This window comes from Apaloderma vittatum, unplaced genomic scaffold (genome assembly GCF_000703405.1).
Source record: "Apaloderma vittatum isolate BGI_N311 unplaced genomic scaffold, ASM70340v1 scaffold5075, whole genome shotgun sequence".
Taxonomy (NCBI): Eukaryota; Metazoa; Chordata; class Aves; order Trogoniformes; family Trogonidae; genus Apaloderma; species Apaloderma vittatum.
The window spans coordinates 4141-19241 of record NW_009715336.1 but is presented as its reverse complement, the minus strand read 5'-3'; the positions used below and the strand labels follow the sequence as shown (position 1 = coordinate 19241).

Here is a 15101-nt window from a genome sequence, read left to right as displayed (position 1 = left end):
AGAAAACTCACCTTTCCACAGCTTAGAATCATATAGCATCAGCTTATCCACAAGAGAAGAATTTTCACCATCTGGCCCCTCCTGTAAACCAACCTGACACAATATTCGACGAAGGCCATCTAAACGCAGAGAAATTATACAAGTTAGTTATAGCTTAAATACAAACTTGTACATTATTTTGACATACTGGAATTTTCATCAGACAGTAGAAGCTGCATGCCCTCTTTTCCTTGACAATTGAGTAACACTGCCAATAGAAATACAAATATTTTATGCCCTGCAAGCTTCACATTAACCTTACAGAACACGAGGAACCTTGTGATAACTGCTAAACACAATGATTTGTTTCGAAGCTATCAAATAAAACTGTGCTTTCTTTAAAGTGTTGCTGGGTTACCGATATAACAAATAATTAAACAGCAGGCTAGCTTTCTAGGTTATATTCTTCCTGTTTAGAGCCTTATCAAAGGGGATGTATATTTGCTAACACAACTCTGTGACTTACACCTATTAGCCCTCCTGACCGCACATGGCTCAGTCATCCCCACTTCTTTTGCAGAGCTGGCAGTGGCTCAGTGCCACGTCTGCCACCCAGCACACAGCATGTGCTGCAGTTCTGTAGAGTCTGTGGACTCACACAGCAGCTTGGGGTGGGGTTTTTTTGCCTCACAGGGTTCTATTTCAAACGACTGTTACGAAGGGATAGCAAATTAATGGCAGCTACCGCATTGTTCAACGAGTGGCAAACAGATGCTTACTCCTCAAGAACTGACATCTGCTACAAGGGGTGTGGTAGTCAACACTGTGACAAAGTTCTGTAGTAAGATTTTTTCCCTTTATTTGCTGATAAGAGCTTGATGCTCGTTTCAGTGCAATCACCCAACCTAACTTTGTGGTACAGCAGAAGACCTGTCCATCTGCCAGTCGCCCTCTGGTCAGGGACATTTAAGTGTAACCACGCGAGCAACGCAACTTTATCACCCCATGTTACAGTGGGGCAGTAACAGGCTGTGTAAAAGACTGAGCAGAATCTAGGAGTTTGAGTGTGTTTGTTAAATGGCTAAAGGAAGTCACCTTTTTCAAAAGTGCATTTCACAAAACCAGATGCCAGAGTATGTCGCAAGACTGCATCCCAAGGTGTGCAGGGAATTTCAAGCAGTTGAGCACATAGTTCACAGACGCGATGTACACTGACCGCTTACCATCAAACATTATTTTTGCCCTTCAGAATCATAAAGGACATTGCATTTCATGAAGTGAACTCTGCAAAACTTCAGAAACGCCACACATCCAATTCAAACTGTAAATCCAGTGCTTTCATCTGTATTTGATACTCCATTAGCATATTCAAGCTACTTTTTTGCAACTTTTGCTTGAAAATTAGGGAATTTGGCATCTGGCACAAATGACATGGCACAAAAGTGGGCTTAAAGAAAAAGAGACAGACAGTGCCTGCCTACATGCTACACTGAAGGGAAAATTTATCTCAGAAATTAAATGTCTTCATGTCTCTCCTGTCTATTAATGCCTATTTCTTGTTAGCAACCTTGGCAAATAATTGAACAAATTGCTTTTCAAAAGTTCAACTTATGAATCTTTAAAAATTACCTTATACAAACGTAAATTGCTTATCTTTCAGAAAAGAGATTTCATGTGCCTGAAATCTTGGCTAGCTTTTCAACTATTGGTCTAACAAAACGTATGATGTCTGAAGAAATCTTGCACCTAAGCAGAACACATATGAAATATTACAGCTGACTTTGCTAATTATTCCTGTTAACATTTTCAGATGCATAGAACAAAGTACATTGGGGACTGCATCTACACTTCTACTTATCAACAGTTTGACAAATTTTTCTTTTATTTCCCCTCATGCTCCACATCTTCACAGCGTTATGATTCATCAGGACAAAGGAGAAACCCAGACAAAACAAACACGGAGCTTTCCCATTAAAATGACACTGAGCATCTTGATTCCTTTGAAGAAACCTCTTTCTAAATATCAGATTAATACTTTGTTGGCTTCTATCCTTCCCCCCGAAACATCCACACATCCCTGCATTTTCTCTGTTGTTCTACTTCGCAAAATATCTGAAGCAATCACTTTCATCATCATTCATCAAATTACTTCTGAATAATTTTGTTTTATCTAATCAGACAGGTTATTTTCAGCTTACTGCATTCATTTAAAAAGAACCAGGGACCAAAAAATAGCTTGTTGGCATACAGCATTTGACAGCAATTCTCGGCTTCTGTTCAACAGCAGCTAAACAGAAAACAGTATCTGAGAAGACTAAGTAAGACTGGTAACACCTTCATATGGAAGTCAGAACTCAGAACAGCGCTCCAGTAAGATAAAATAGAATGAAGTTATTAATAGCTTTGTTTTATTTATTGTGTATCTGAAACAATCAGAGAAAATCTCTTTAGGAATTCAGCTTGCCTCACAAATATTCTCTAACTTAACAAAAAGTTCAAGTTTGCCCACCTGAATATCCAATAACACTGCCGAGCCAGGTTAGGAGCTTCAGACCAAAGCTCTGATGGGCAACAATAGACGAATGCATAACTTGTACTTTTAATGGCTTTGTCTGACGACTGGTATTCCTCTTAAAAAGCAAAAGAAAAAAGGAGGTAACACATATTTAAGTAAGAACTAGTACATATTTCTGCAAAGACACAGCAGTCCTGTGATTAATTTCAATTATTTGTAACATTTACACAATTTCTAATTACTAACACCTACACAAAGAAGAAACAAAATTCAAAACATTCGAACTTTGTTTATCCTATTAGTATTTGAAGGACCAATATCAACATATTAAGGCCAATCCATTTTCCCCTCTTGGCCTCTTATCAACGTGAACACTGATGAGCTGCATTTTATTGATAAGCAGTCCCACGCACAACCTGTGTACATTTGCTCCTCACAACACGACATGCGAGTCACACAGCAGCCCACCAAGGAAAGATACTGATTGTCCATGGACTATTTTTGAAAATACAAATGAAACACACAGGGTTAAAACGAGAAAGTGCTTTCCCTCATTGAAGAAATGTTTTTAATAGGTAGGCATTACACGTAAAAGCCATTTGCTTTGACTGAATAGGTGGCAATTTAAAAATACTGCACAACTTTAAAGGTATGTTAATATTTTTGAAATGCCTTAAATAGTTTAAGGCCAGTAACTCTAGTTCTAGTATTTGTTTTTCAGTGGTAGCAGTATTGTACATGAACTATATATTTCATGTGACTAAGTACTGCACTGCAGAAGTTAAAGAAAAATTAAACAGAAAATATAATTCTGACATTCTTACACAGAAGAATCTTTTAATATATAGATATTATGAATATATAGATAATGTCATGGGCTTGAGTCTGGTGGGGTTTTTGGTAACAAGGGAGGGCTGAGGGGGATCGCTCCTTGCAAAACTTCCAGAGCCCCGCCAGACTCAGGCAAAACTCAGACCTGCCTCTGGCCAAGGCCAGGCTTTTCAGCACCTCTGCGATCAATATATTTTAAAAAGGAAATCTGTTGGGCCAGTCTCTCGTTTTGCCTCCCTCTTTGTCTTTGTGTCCCCCATCTCTTGTGTTGGAGAGTTTTTCTGTTTGGAGAAGGGAGAGTTGAGAGGAGAGCAAAAGAATGCAAGTGGCCACGTGGTTCTTCGAGTGGCCGCATGGTTCTTCGTTGCTGGGGTGGGCAGCCAGCTTAAACCACAACAACATACACATAAAAACACACACAAGCAAACTGAAAGTATATTTGTACATTCACACTTGGATTCAGTCAGTAACAATGTCCACAGTTGTGGCTGTGAACGACACAAACAACTTCATACTATAGGAGAGAAAACTGAAATGGTTGAGCTTCTCTGACCTGAACGGAAATACAATTTTAAAAGATTACATTTCAAGTTCCTGACCAAACTCTCTTTTCTGAAGGGAAAAGTTGTCTAGGAACTTCTTTTTAGGAAATGAATTTATCATAGAATCATAGAATGGTTAAGGCTGGAAGGGACCTTGAAGATCATCTAGTTCCAATCCCCCTGCCATGGGCAGGGACACCTCCCACTAGCCCAGGTTGCTCGAAGCCCCATCCAGCCTGGCCTTGGACACTTCCAGGGAGGGGGCATCTACAAGCTTCTTGGGCAACCTGTTCCAGTGCCTCCCCATCCTCATGGTGAAGAATTTCTTCCTAGTATCTAATCTAAATCTACCGTCTTTCAGTCTCAGACCATTGCTCCTTCTCCTGTCACTACAGGCCCCCAGAAAAAGCCCTTCTCCAGCCTTCCTGCAGGCTGCTTTCATGTACTGGAAGGCTGCTGTTAGGTCACCCCGGAGCCTCCTCTTCTCCAAGCTGAATAACCCCAGCTCCCTCAGACTGTCCTCATAGCAGAGGTGCTCCAGCCCTCTGATCATCTTCACGGCCCTCCTCTGGACCCGCTCCAGCAGATCCATGTCCTTTTTGTACTGTGGGCTCCAGACATGGACTCAGTACTCCAGGTGGGGCCTCACCAGAGCAGAGTAGAGGAGGAGAATCACCTCCCTCAATCTGCTCGTCACACTCCTTTGGATGCAGCCCAGGACACAGTTTGCTTTTTGGGCTGCAAGTGCACACTGTCGGCTCTTGTTTAGGTGCAAAGTAGACCATAGTACAAAAAACAGAAAGGAAAACACAGCAGAAATCTGTATTTTGATACCTCTAGTGTGCGTATTGTAAACAGTATCTCCAACACTTTATATTATTAACATATAAAGAGTCGTTATGGTAACATTACAAAATTGTGTAGCCAAGCGTCTTTTTGGTTAATAGATGAGGGAAATAACTAGAAAATATTACTTACCACTATTACTGATTTTGCTTGATCGCAGTACTGAAAGTCTCCATATCGAACAGACCTACGCCCCTTTAAATTTGTGAAGAAGTAACATTACAACCAGTTTCCAAACAAGAACTTCCAATGTTATGTTTTACATTAGTATAAAAGATATAGCAAAAATTCCAGATGCATATTAAACAATCTTTCTTTCATGCTATTTTCATTTTTAAAGTACTGTACACAGGTACATACTTGGATTTTCAAAATGCAACCTGTAATTTTTAAAAGAAAATAAAGTTATATCATATATGCAGTTACTCGTTTTACTAAATTCTCTGTGTATAGTATTGTTTTTAAGATGTAACCATCACACTTTTTTATTTAAAATACCTTTAAAGTACCTTTAGTACTAATGCATCAATCGTTAGTTTTGTCAGAATTTAAAGATATTTCAGACATTTCAATGACTTTTAAAAAGTAGATATTGAAGAAAACTAACTGGTCTTTTAAATGTCCAACTAAAGCGCTTGGTTTATTGCAAACCTGGAAGGTTTCCAGTTTTCCTATACTGTAAATACACAGATTAAAATACATACTTGATTCAATTTATACCGTATTATAGACAGAATAGTTTGAGATTTTAGATCCAGTCTGATGCCAAGTCATTTCCTCAGGCATAACCTTCTCGTTTCTTTTACATACACACATGCATACGTGCACATGTAGATACACATTCAGGTTTGTGTTTAAAAGTAGGACAGGTTTCAGTAGTAGGCAAAAATCTCCAAAGGGCATCCTACACCACACAGGCTATGTTCAACTCAGCACATGTCCAGGGACCAGGCACGACTATTTTGGTTACTAATATCTCAGAAATAGAGTAGTGGCAATACAAAACCAAAATCTAGTTCAGTGTTAAGTAATATAAAGTGGTTATATTTCCTTTTCCATTGACCTTGAAGTACTTCAACAAACCAAAATGACATTCTCATTGCCATTTTGGAAGAGACTTTGTCCCCACATCACCTTCCCAAAAAAGGCATCAGCCAAAAAAAACCCAACCTACCCAATATAAAAGGACACTCATTTTAACAACTGCTTATAGGCTCATAGCACAAATGATGAGATGCAGTTGTCCCTAGAAAGGGTCCCTTTCTTAAAAAAACACATGCAAGCCAGAATACAAACACAGCTGATAGAGTCTTTCTGAGACTGACATGTTAGTTAAAATTATATTCAGCATGTAGTGATGCTGAACTGACTGTTCTTCCTAAACACTGAATGAAAACCCTTACCTCTTCCTGCCACTATCATCTGACAATTATGAAAAAAAAAGATTAAATTTAAAAAAAAAATAAAATAGTTCCACATGCACCAGAAAAAAGCTCCACAGCAATTATGGATTTTATCCTTCACAGCTGACTGGTGTTACTCTGAGAGGCATTCCCCACGCGTGGAGCACATACACGGGCTCTTTCAATGTCAGCTCCCCCGTGTACAGGATGGGATAAGCTAAAGCTGCTGCCTGTCCTTCACAGAAGGGTGAGAGACACCCTGCTGCCTACACTCACAAAACTTCCTGGAACACAATTAAAGTGAAACACATATTCAATATTAAGTCTGGTTTGGATTGGCCAATGCATTAAGACACTTTAGGGCGGCGTGACACACAGGGCTTAATCACATTAAACATACACTATGGGAAAATAAACAAAAGCAAGCGTAGTCATATAAAATAAACATTAGGGTAAGTATAATTAAAGTGCTAGCAATTTCTTTACTTACATCTCTATCCACTGTTGTTGCAAAACCAATAGCTTCCTTCTGCGTGCAGTTGACAGCCTTCTGAAGAGTATAAATAACTTGTTCATAGGTATGGACTTCATCATTAAACAGCATGCAGTAGTAAGTGTCACTCTTCTCACTTCAAAGCAAGGATTAAATTTATGTAACTAAAAGTCACGTAATTTTAAAAATATCAGCTTCTAGTTTAATGAAGTATTCCACCTAGACAGCAGACAACCCAAGCCTGGGCTCCTTTGCTGTACTGGAACATTGTCTCAACAATTTATTTGAAAAGGACTGACATCCCTAACTTCCATTGGAATGTGCATCTTTCCTGCAGAATTAAGTCTAAAACCAGCAAAATCTTGAGAATATGTAAGTTTGAGCATTAGTTTTTAACATTTGTTGACTATAAATTGATAGTTTCCTACTCAGGAAAACACATTTCCTTGCACCGTAGCTGTGCTTAATACATTCCGCCGTAGCTTCTGAGATATTTCGCCCATCTTGGTATTGTTTTGCCACACTTATGTCGCCAATATTGCATCAAGGTCTATCAGACAACAAAATCTTGGCAGTTAATCTCTTAAAAAGACCAAACTTTACAATCCTCAAAACCACACCTTCAACTTACATACATTCCGTGCAATCTTTTGATTCCCATAATTGATTTACACAGCATTCTTACTCACACAATACAAAGTAAAAGTATATACTAGCAAGATGTCACAAATGAATCGATAATAACTATGATGTTACAATACACTTAAACATTCTGTAATGCTTCAAAACTTCTAGTAAGTACCAAATACTTTTGCCATCAGAATTTCACTTTAATCATAAGAAATTAACATGCCATTTGTTTTAGAGCACTGTATTCTATTAATACTTCCTTTTCAATATTAAGAAAACAAAGGTATCACAAAAATACTGTTTCATCATACTAACAGACAGAAATGGTCTGTAAAACACAAAATAAAAATTATGAGAAAAACAAATCTATTCAAATTATTTTAGTCCATTGTCTAGAAAATACTCCTGACAATTTTAGGAAAGGTAGAAAAAAATACTTAAAATATGAATTTACATTTTCTATTGTAAAAATCTGCAAGTCTTTAAATGCAGAAACCAAATATTATACTTACGTCATTTCTAGTCCAGGTAATTCATTTTCCTTTTCCCATGTTAATATATCTACTGCATATTTAAATGTGATGGCAAAAATATTATAAGCTCTTGCTACCATATCTTCTGGTAAGTGCACAAGAGGATCCTGAAAAATAAAGAACAACTGAGAAATTAAATGACATTCAAAACAGGAATTGTCAAATTTGCGCCTCTTTGTCAAAGATGATGTAACCATCTTTAATGATGTCTTTCTTTAAATGACTTTACATTTGAAAAGAATAGTCAAAGTTTTCTTTTTTAAACTTTTTTAAAGTTTTCTTTACTGTTTTCTTCTTCCAAATCTTCACCGACAATCACCGAAGCAGTAATTTAATATTCAACACCTAAATACTAACTTGCCTCTGAACACCACTTAAATTTTCACACACTTCTCCATTTTCAATATCCTTGTTCCCACTTCTGCACACCTTCAAAGGCCCTCCTGAAGAACTTTTAACCTCACCTGTATTAAAACCTTTTCCATGATGCCTTCAAAAACGTAATGTGAAATCACCATACCTTTTGTTCTGCTGACTAATATTAGTAAACTGTAGAATACAAACAGCTGCACATTCATTGCCTTGTTTTATACACAGCACACATTTAGAGGCAGAAGTCTTTACCCATCCAGGCTTATACAACACCCAGCACACTGGGATCATGATATTCGACGCACATCTCCCTGGCGCTATGGTATATAAGTAATTAGATGCTTAAATGCAACTGGCTATTTCATAATTATCTGCCCATGTCTTCTCAGTCTTGTTTGCAGACAGCTGCTCTGATTTTGCATGTGGGCCACACATCCACTTGGTGCCCAGTCTGCACTCTCCGGGGTGCCCTCCAATTAATGCCTACAGGAGCCGCTATAAACTCAGCCCCCTCTCTCTGCCAGAGCAGGATAGCGGCCACTGCTGCAGGTTGGGGAGCTGAAGTGAGAAAGGGCGAGGAAGAGGAGCACTGCCTCATTCTGCAAAGGCAAAGGGACTACTTTGTGGAGCAGCAAATGAGAACCATTGCCAACTCTGAATCAGGCAGCACCATTTCCTTCCAATCCATTTCAAGAGATTTGTGCATGAATAGAAAACACTAAAAACCTTCTCTCTGAAAGGATTCTTCTCCCACTACTTCCAATTTTTGATGATTAGAACAACTAGTCCCTCTTCTACAAAGCTGGAAAGGGAACACGGCGTGCCATGCACGTCACCTGGACATACACTGGGTCACTGAGTCAATTCATCATTGGATATTTTGAACTATGTGCAATTGCTAGCCAACTGAAATATGTAATAGCAGCCCAATTTCTGATTTAGGATTACTTATTACCAAATTCTGCGATTCATTATGGTTTACGTTGTATAAAGAAGGCCACAATAATCTTTGCAGAACTTAAATCTGCATTATCTAGAGGAGACCCTTGACAGTCGGCATCTCACCTGTACTAGTAAAGTTTATCCACATAACTCCCTCAAGATTCTTTGGGAACATATGGAAACTTTACAGGAATGCTAATAATTGTCATTTCTCTCTTCTTGTTTAATTTAAAACTCATCTAGGGTATCACTGCAAGCAAAGGCAAACCTAAAGCTGCAGCACTGCCTCCATTTCCAGCACTTTCAACAAAGATGAGTATCTATCTGGGCAAAGCAGAAAACAGGCAACGCTCAACAAGAGATCCTTCATCTACCTTGAACACAACGCTGTATAACATGAGAAACCTCAATCCTCATCACACGTGGAGAAGAAGCACAAAGCCTGCCCACTACTTTCCATTTTTCTGTCAGTCACACTCCATGTGTGAGTATCTTTGGACACAGAGGGAGCAGTCAACCCAAGATTTCAGAACAAGAGTTTTCCAAGGCTGACAACTAATGCAAACTGGCACGCAGACCAAGGGGTGAGCCCATGCAGCAGTTCTAGAGTCTTCAGGTTGAGATAGTGAGAACGGATTTTGGAAGGACCACTGTCACTGCAAATACAGTTACAGTTGCTTCACTTAAACCATCGTATCAATGCAATTATAAATATTTGCCTTATATTTCCCCTTCAGATAAATCTCACAGAAATATTATGTGAGGACGTAAGCAAGTGGCTAGACCAGAAGCCAAACTAGTCACTCTCCCACTCTCATTCCTGAGAGGCAATAACAGATACTAAGGGAAGAGTAGAAGAAAAGGACAGAATGTTCCCCTGGTCTCCAGTATCTTAAGACACTAATACTTCCTACACTAAAGATGGTATCTGCAATTTTAAATGGCCATTGGTAATTTTTTTCCTACATGAACATGTTAAATTCTCTTTTGAACATGCATAAACCTTTAAGAACAATGGTGGTTTGTAACTGTCCAACAGCTTGACTTCTTGCCATCAGAAGTAGCATGGCTTTTTGCAGTTAGTATGTCAAAGTTGTTATGCTATGAGAAATGGCGAAGCTACATTCTATATTTACCCTTTCCACACCAAGCAAGCTTTTATAGATCTCTATTTTACAAGTACAGTACACTTTCCTGTAACTGCAAATTACTTTGATTTAAAAAAATCTGTGCACTTTGGTAAGAATCAGAACATATGTTGCACAGACAGCTTAATTTGGCTTCTTCACGCACATGACAACACACAGATTTTTTTTTTTACATGGCAGACTCCCTCCACCTTTCAAAATAAGACAGAAAAACAAAGAAACAGAACTAAAAGCTGCAGAGGTGAACATAAAAAAATGAAGCCTTCAAGTAGAAAATGTCATTCTAAACTCTAAGTCAGAAATGACACTAGCTTTGTCTAACACAATGTGGTTTAAATATTACTATTAAATTTCCTCCCATCTCTCATGCATGGTGCACAAGACTAAAAATAACCTCAAAGGAATGACCTACGTATGTATACGTATTTATATAAACATATTTATACACATCTATGTACACACAGTTAATGTTTTGAAACATGATGCCTCAATTATTACCTCTTCTTCTGCAGTCTCTGAAGTGTTAAGCTCATGCTTTTGGCAGTAAGGACCTTCTTTCCAAGCTTCTGTATCACCACAGTCACAGAAACCTCCACCACCTGATGTTGTCATCTAAAATAATTTAAAACCAGCACAGTTCGCATGAGTATGCTTATGGATACAAGCACATTAAGAACTGGGTACTCATAGCTAAACTACAAAAGCATGATCACAACACCTGGTGGTTTTAGCCACTACTCTGTTAAAATAGTACATTGAAAGCATTTTTGCTTCTGACAGCTGAAAGCTTATCTACTTCACTAGTCTGCCTATGCCAAGAAAAACAAGCAAGCAAACAAAAAACAACCCTTGGAACATCCCTGTTCTGCCCCACCTGGAGGTTGTGTGTTCCTCCTGTTTTTCACTTTTTCTGAATCAATTACTTGCAATGCCACCTGCAGATTCTCACAGTTTTAATCTGAACAAAGCTAAATCATTTCACACAGCACTATTACACAGTGAGGAAAAGATCTGCTGTTTACAGTAAAAGGAGTTTACAGACAAAAACTGCTCACATGTCTTCGTAAGTACAGAAGAAAGTATTTGAAAATTGTAACGACTTATTTTAAAGCTAAGACCACCCCAAATTAATAAGTGTAAAAAATACTATTTTTAAACCTATTAACTGATTCACAGAAGAATTCTTCTTTCACATATTTTTTTAATATAGATACATTCTGTACATACAGATAAATCCTGTAGTATCAACAGAAACAGATGGACATTTCAAAGACCACTCACTTACACTTTTGAGTGTCACCTAGACTTGTTAATTCACAGAGCCTGCCAACTAAAAATTGACATACAAGGAGTATGCTGGTATCAGCAAGCTGGACTGGGTTTCCTGGGGCAAGTTGTTGTGTTTGGGATATTTTTCCCCAAATCCTGGTGCTCAGCATAACCAGGAGTGATCAGATTTACATTAACAGCAGGGTAGTACTATCAAAACTAGATTTACAGAAAGGCTGCACTGGTAGTTTTAACTTAGCTCCTTAGTTTACAAAGACACCAAGACCTTGCTTTTCACTGTAGTTCGTTTTTTTTTAACTAATCTGTACTAATAATAGCAATGTATTACTAAAATAAACTGCATCTACAGTTCAAGTTTAAAAACAAACAAAAATCCTGATACTGGTACAGAATTTGATAACACTTCAGATGTTGAAATAAGTTTTATTCAAAAGTGGTTTCTTACTAACAGTGTCTCAATACCTTTTAAAAATAGTCAGACATCAACATCAAAACAAGTGAAAAAACTCTAATGCCATAAAATTCACTAAAGTGCACATTAAAAATAATGTGTTTGTAAGCTTGACTGTTGCACAAAAAATTTAATTGCTCGATATCTTAAAGTGTTAACTGTCAGAATTTACACTCAGATCAAAACACTCCAGATCTTACAAGGATTACGGCAGACGTAATTCTAAACTTTGTGCTCATCCAACATTTTGAAATTATGCATACATTCTTAAGCTTTAGACAAGGAGTTTCATCCACATACAAAATTATATCATATTTTCCAGGAGTATTACTAACCCTGTATCGGTGCTCTCTATGAATACTTCCAAGAAAGCACTCCATGCATAATACACAAGTCGGGTCAACCGCACAGTCTCTGAAAATGGCAACAAAACAATAAAACAACAACAACAAAAAAAGAAAATAAGTATTAAACAAATGTTATTGCCTTTAATTATATATTTTACAACAAGTGATGTTCAAATATCACCAGTATAAACCTGACTAATGTATGCATATTCTATTATTCAGAAGGAGGAAAGGGATGGTGGCTTCCAAGGAGAGGGAAACAAATTAAAGAGGAAAAAAAATTGTTCTCATAACAGAAGACGTTTTAAAATATCGTCTGGGTATCATGTATATTTGAGCAATATAGCCATTGCCTTCAAGAGGTGAGACAAGCATATAACCAAGTAAACAGATGAATTACAGAACATAGTACAGACAAGTAAACAGTATAAACCCCATGAAGTTCTCTCAAGTACACGGTACAACTATTAACAATCTCCAGCAATCAGAGAAGACGTTTTTTCTTTGAACTGGCACGAAATATAACACACAAGAGATTAGATTAAACCTCTGCTTCTAAGTTTAGCCCTACGAGCTCACTGAAAAGGTCTGAGAACGCAATTTCCTCAACCAGGAGATCAGAGACCATGATAATGTCCTGTTTAGAAGCACTGCTGCATCAGGTAGAAGTAATATCTCTAGTAAAAGGGGCTAAACAAATGAAGGAGACAATTATGCATTATATTTAACTGTCTCCGTTAGAAACACTGAAAATACATGGTCATATAAAGTAACTGACTTCAAGGCACCTGAAGATTATGGGAGTCAGGTTTTGCAATGCAAAAATAACTACCAGGAGAATTACTGTCTTATGATGGTTATTATTAAAGAAGGAATTCAGAGAAACAACTTATTTTGTTAAAAAGAAAACCTGGTGAAAGGTACCCCTGCCTGTGGCAGCAGGGTTGGAACGAGATGATCCTTAAGGTGCCTTCTTACCCAAACCACACTATGAAATACAAAAGCAGAAGAGGCAGTTTGCTAAGCATCTCAAATCCACCTTGAATCAGAACTTCAGCTAACAAAGCCAATAAGGTATCATGTTTCTAGAAGAGGGGAGCATTACAGAGTGACGTTCTATAATCACTCTCTCCTTGTAAACGAGAGGGACAGAAACTCAGAAAAATAAACCCTCACAAGAAGGTAGACGGTTCCCTCCTGCCAACAGGACAAGTGTTCAAGTGTCCAAGAGTGGTAGAAACCATGAAAATCAAGAAGAATCTGTGACAGCATACAAAAAAACCCCTTAAACTGTAGATGGTTCAGGAAAGAGAAGATAATGAATATACAGTTGGTAATAAACTGGCTTAAAATTGAGGATTTTTGCAATACTTGTAATTTTGCCCTTTCAAATAAAATTGTATTTTTAGAGAGATCTAGAGACAGAATTAGGGATTTAGAACAATAAACTGGCACTCTTGTTCTAGCATTCAATATATTGGTTTAATGGGTCACAGACAGAAGTCTAAAATACAGAATCAATGCCAGCAGCTGATAACAAACACCTGAATTACTCACATACACACCTGCCTGCTTTCTTCTGATCAATGCCCATAAATCACACTGACAGTTCACCCCAGTCACTTTCTTAATCTTTCCTTTCTTTTGCACAGAAAACATGCTACATTATACTATTTAATATTTTTCCATTCACAAATCTGTAGCGTCTTAATTTTCCCCTGGTCCCAGTGGTCACGAAACACTGCAAGGTTACTTTAAAAATACATTTGGGTGTTACTTTTCATTAAGACAGTATATTCTTTTAGAAAGATGTTTCATGACTTCATTCACAATGATAAATTGAAGTACCTGCAAGAATATGTAGGCTCTCCCACTTTAAAAACACGGCCACAGAGATGGGAAGGTTTGTTTGCTTGCTCGAGCTTTGGAAAACCAAACGCAGGATCTTCACCACAAAGGTACCATTCCATTGGTCCCAGCAAAACGTGTTGTGCCAGCATGTCTTCTCTCTGTGGGGCAGGGTTAGGACCCCTGCAGTAAATTTTTGGTACATAGTAAGCCAGATGCTGGTATACTTCTTTCTGAAGGTCATTTGCTTGCAGCCATTTCTTTTTAAAAGAAAGGAGAACACAAATTGTTCATTAGTTAAAACACCAAACATAGTTCTATCCACCAAGATGACTTTCTTTTTAATTTCTAAATCAAAAAATCTAAAATGGTACTGCAAAACCAGAAAGCCATGCTTCCTTCTAAGTGTTACATCTAGATGATCACAGGAGTCAGACATTAGAAAAGGAATAATTTGTTTCCCTGCTCATCCTTTTGACGTACAAAATTCTTTTCAAAGACATGAGATTTAAGAGATCAAATTCTTTCACATTTTCCTCCAGGATGCATGACCAGTAACATGTCCCAACAGTAGCAGTGACTTTTAGGAAAAGGCCTAGACTATGCTGGTTGCGTTTCTTTGGAGTGCAGCCTGATGCTGCCAGCTGGGGACACAGAGGAGCAGTGGAAGTTGGGATTTGGCAAGGAACAGGCAAAGACAAATATAACAAGGAGAATGGCAAACAAAGCATTAGGTAACATGCACTCTCATTTAATTTCAACAAATTACCTGCAAAAATAAGGGGGGGATGGTCTCTCCTGCCACCAAAATAACTTGTCTGAATGGCTATTTCAAGGGTGATGTTAGAGTCACGAACTCTTGCATTGGGTTTGTGTAGCAAGGTTTTGCTGGGGGGGGGCAGGGGGCACAGGGGTGGCTTTTGTGAGAAGC

General features: G+C 38.0%; 1 protein-coding gene across 1 annotated transcript in view; it reads right to left on the bottom strand.

Moving 5' to 3' along the window:
- UBR2 (ubiquitin protein ligase E3 component n-recognin 2) overlaps nt 1–14424 on the bottom strand; it is a 51095-nt gene extending 36671 nt beyond the window's left edge. The window contains exons 1-8 of the mRNA XM_009869080.1: nt 14171–14424; nt 12311–12389; nt 10733–10846; nt 7752–7879; nt 6607–6745; nt 4846–4908; nt 2489–2609; nt 12–119 (exon numbers count right to left, since the gene is read on the bottom strand). Of these exons, the coding sequence (XP_009867382.1) occupies nt 12–119; nt 2489–2609; nt 4846–4908; nt 6607–6745; nt 7752–7879; nt 10733–10846; nt 12311–12389; nt 14171–14322 (904 nt within the window). The 5' untranslated portion in view covers nt 14323–14424. The remainder of the gene's footprint in view (nt 1–11; nt 120–2488; nt 2610–4845; nt 4909–6606; nt 6746–7751; nt 7880–10732; nt 10847–12310; nt 12390–14170) is intronic.
- Between the last annotated feature and the right edge of the window lie 677 nt (nt 14425–15101).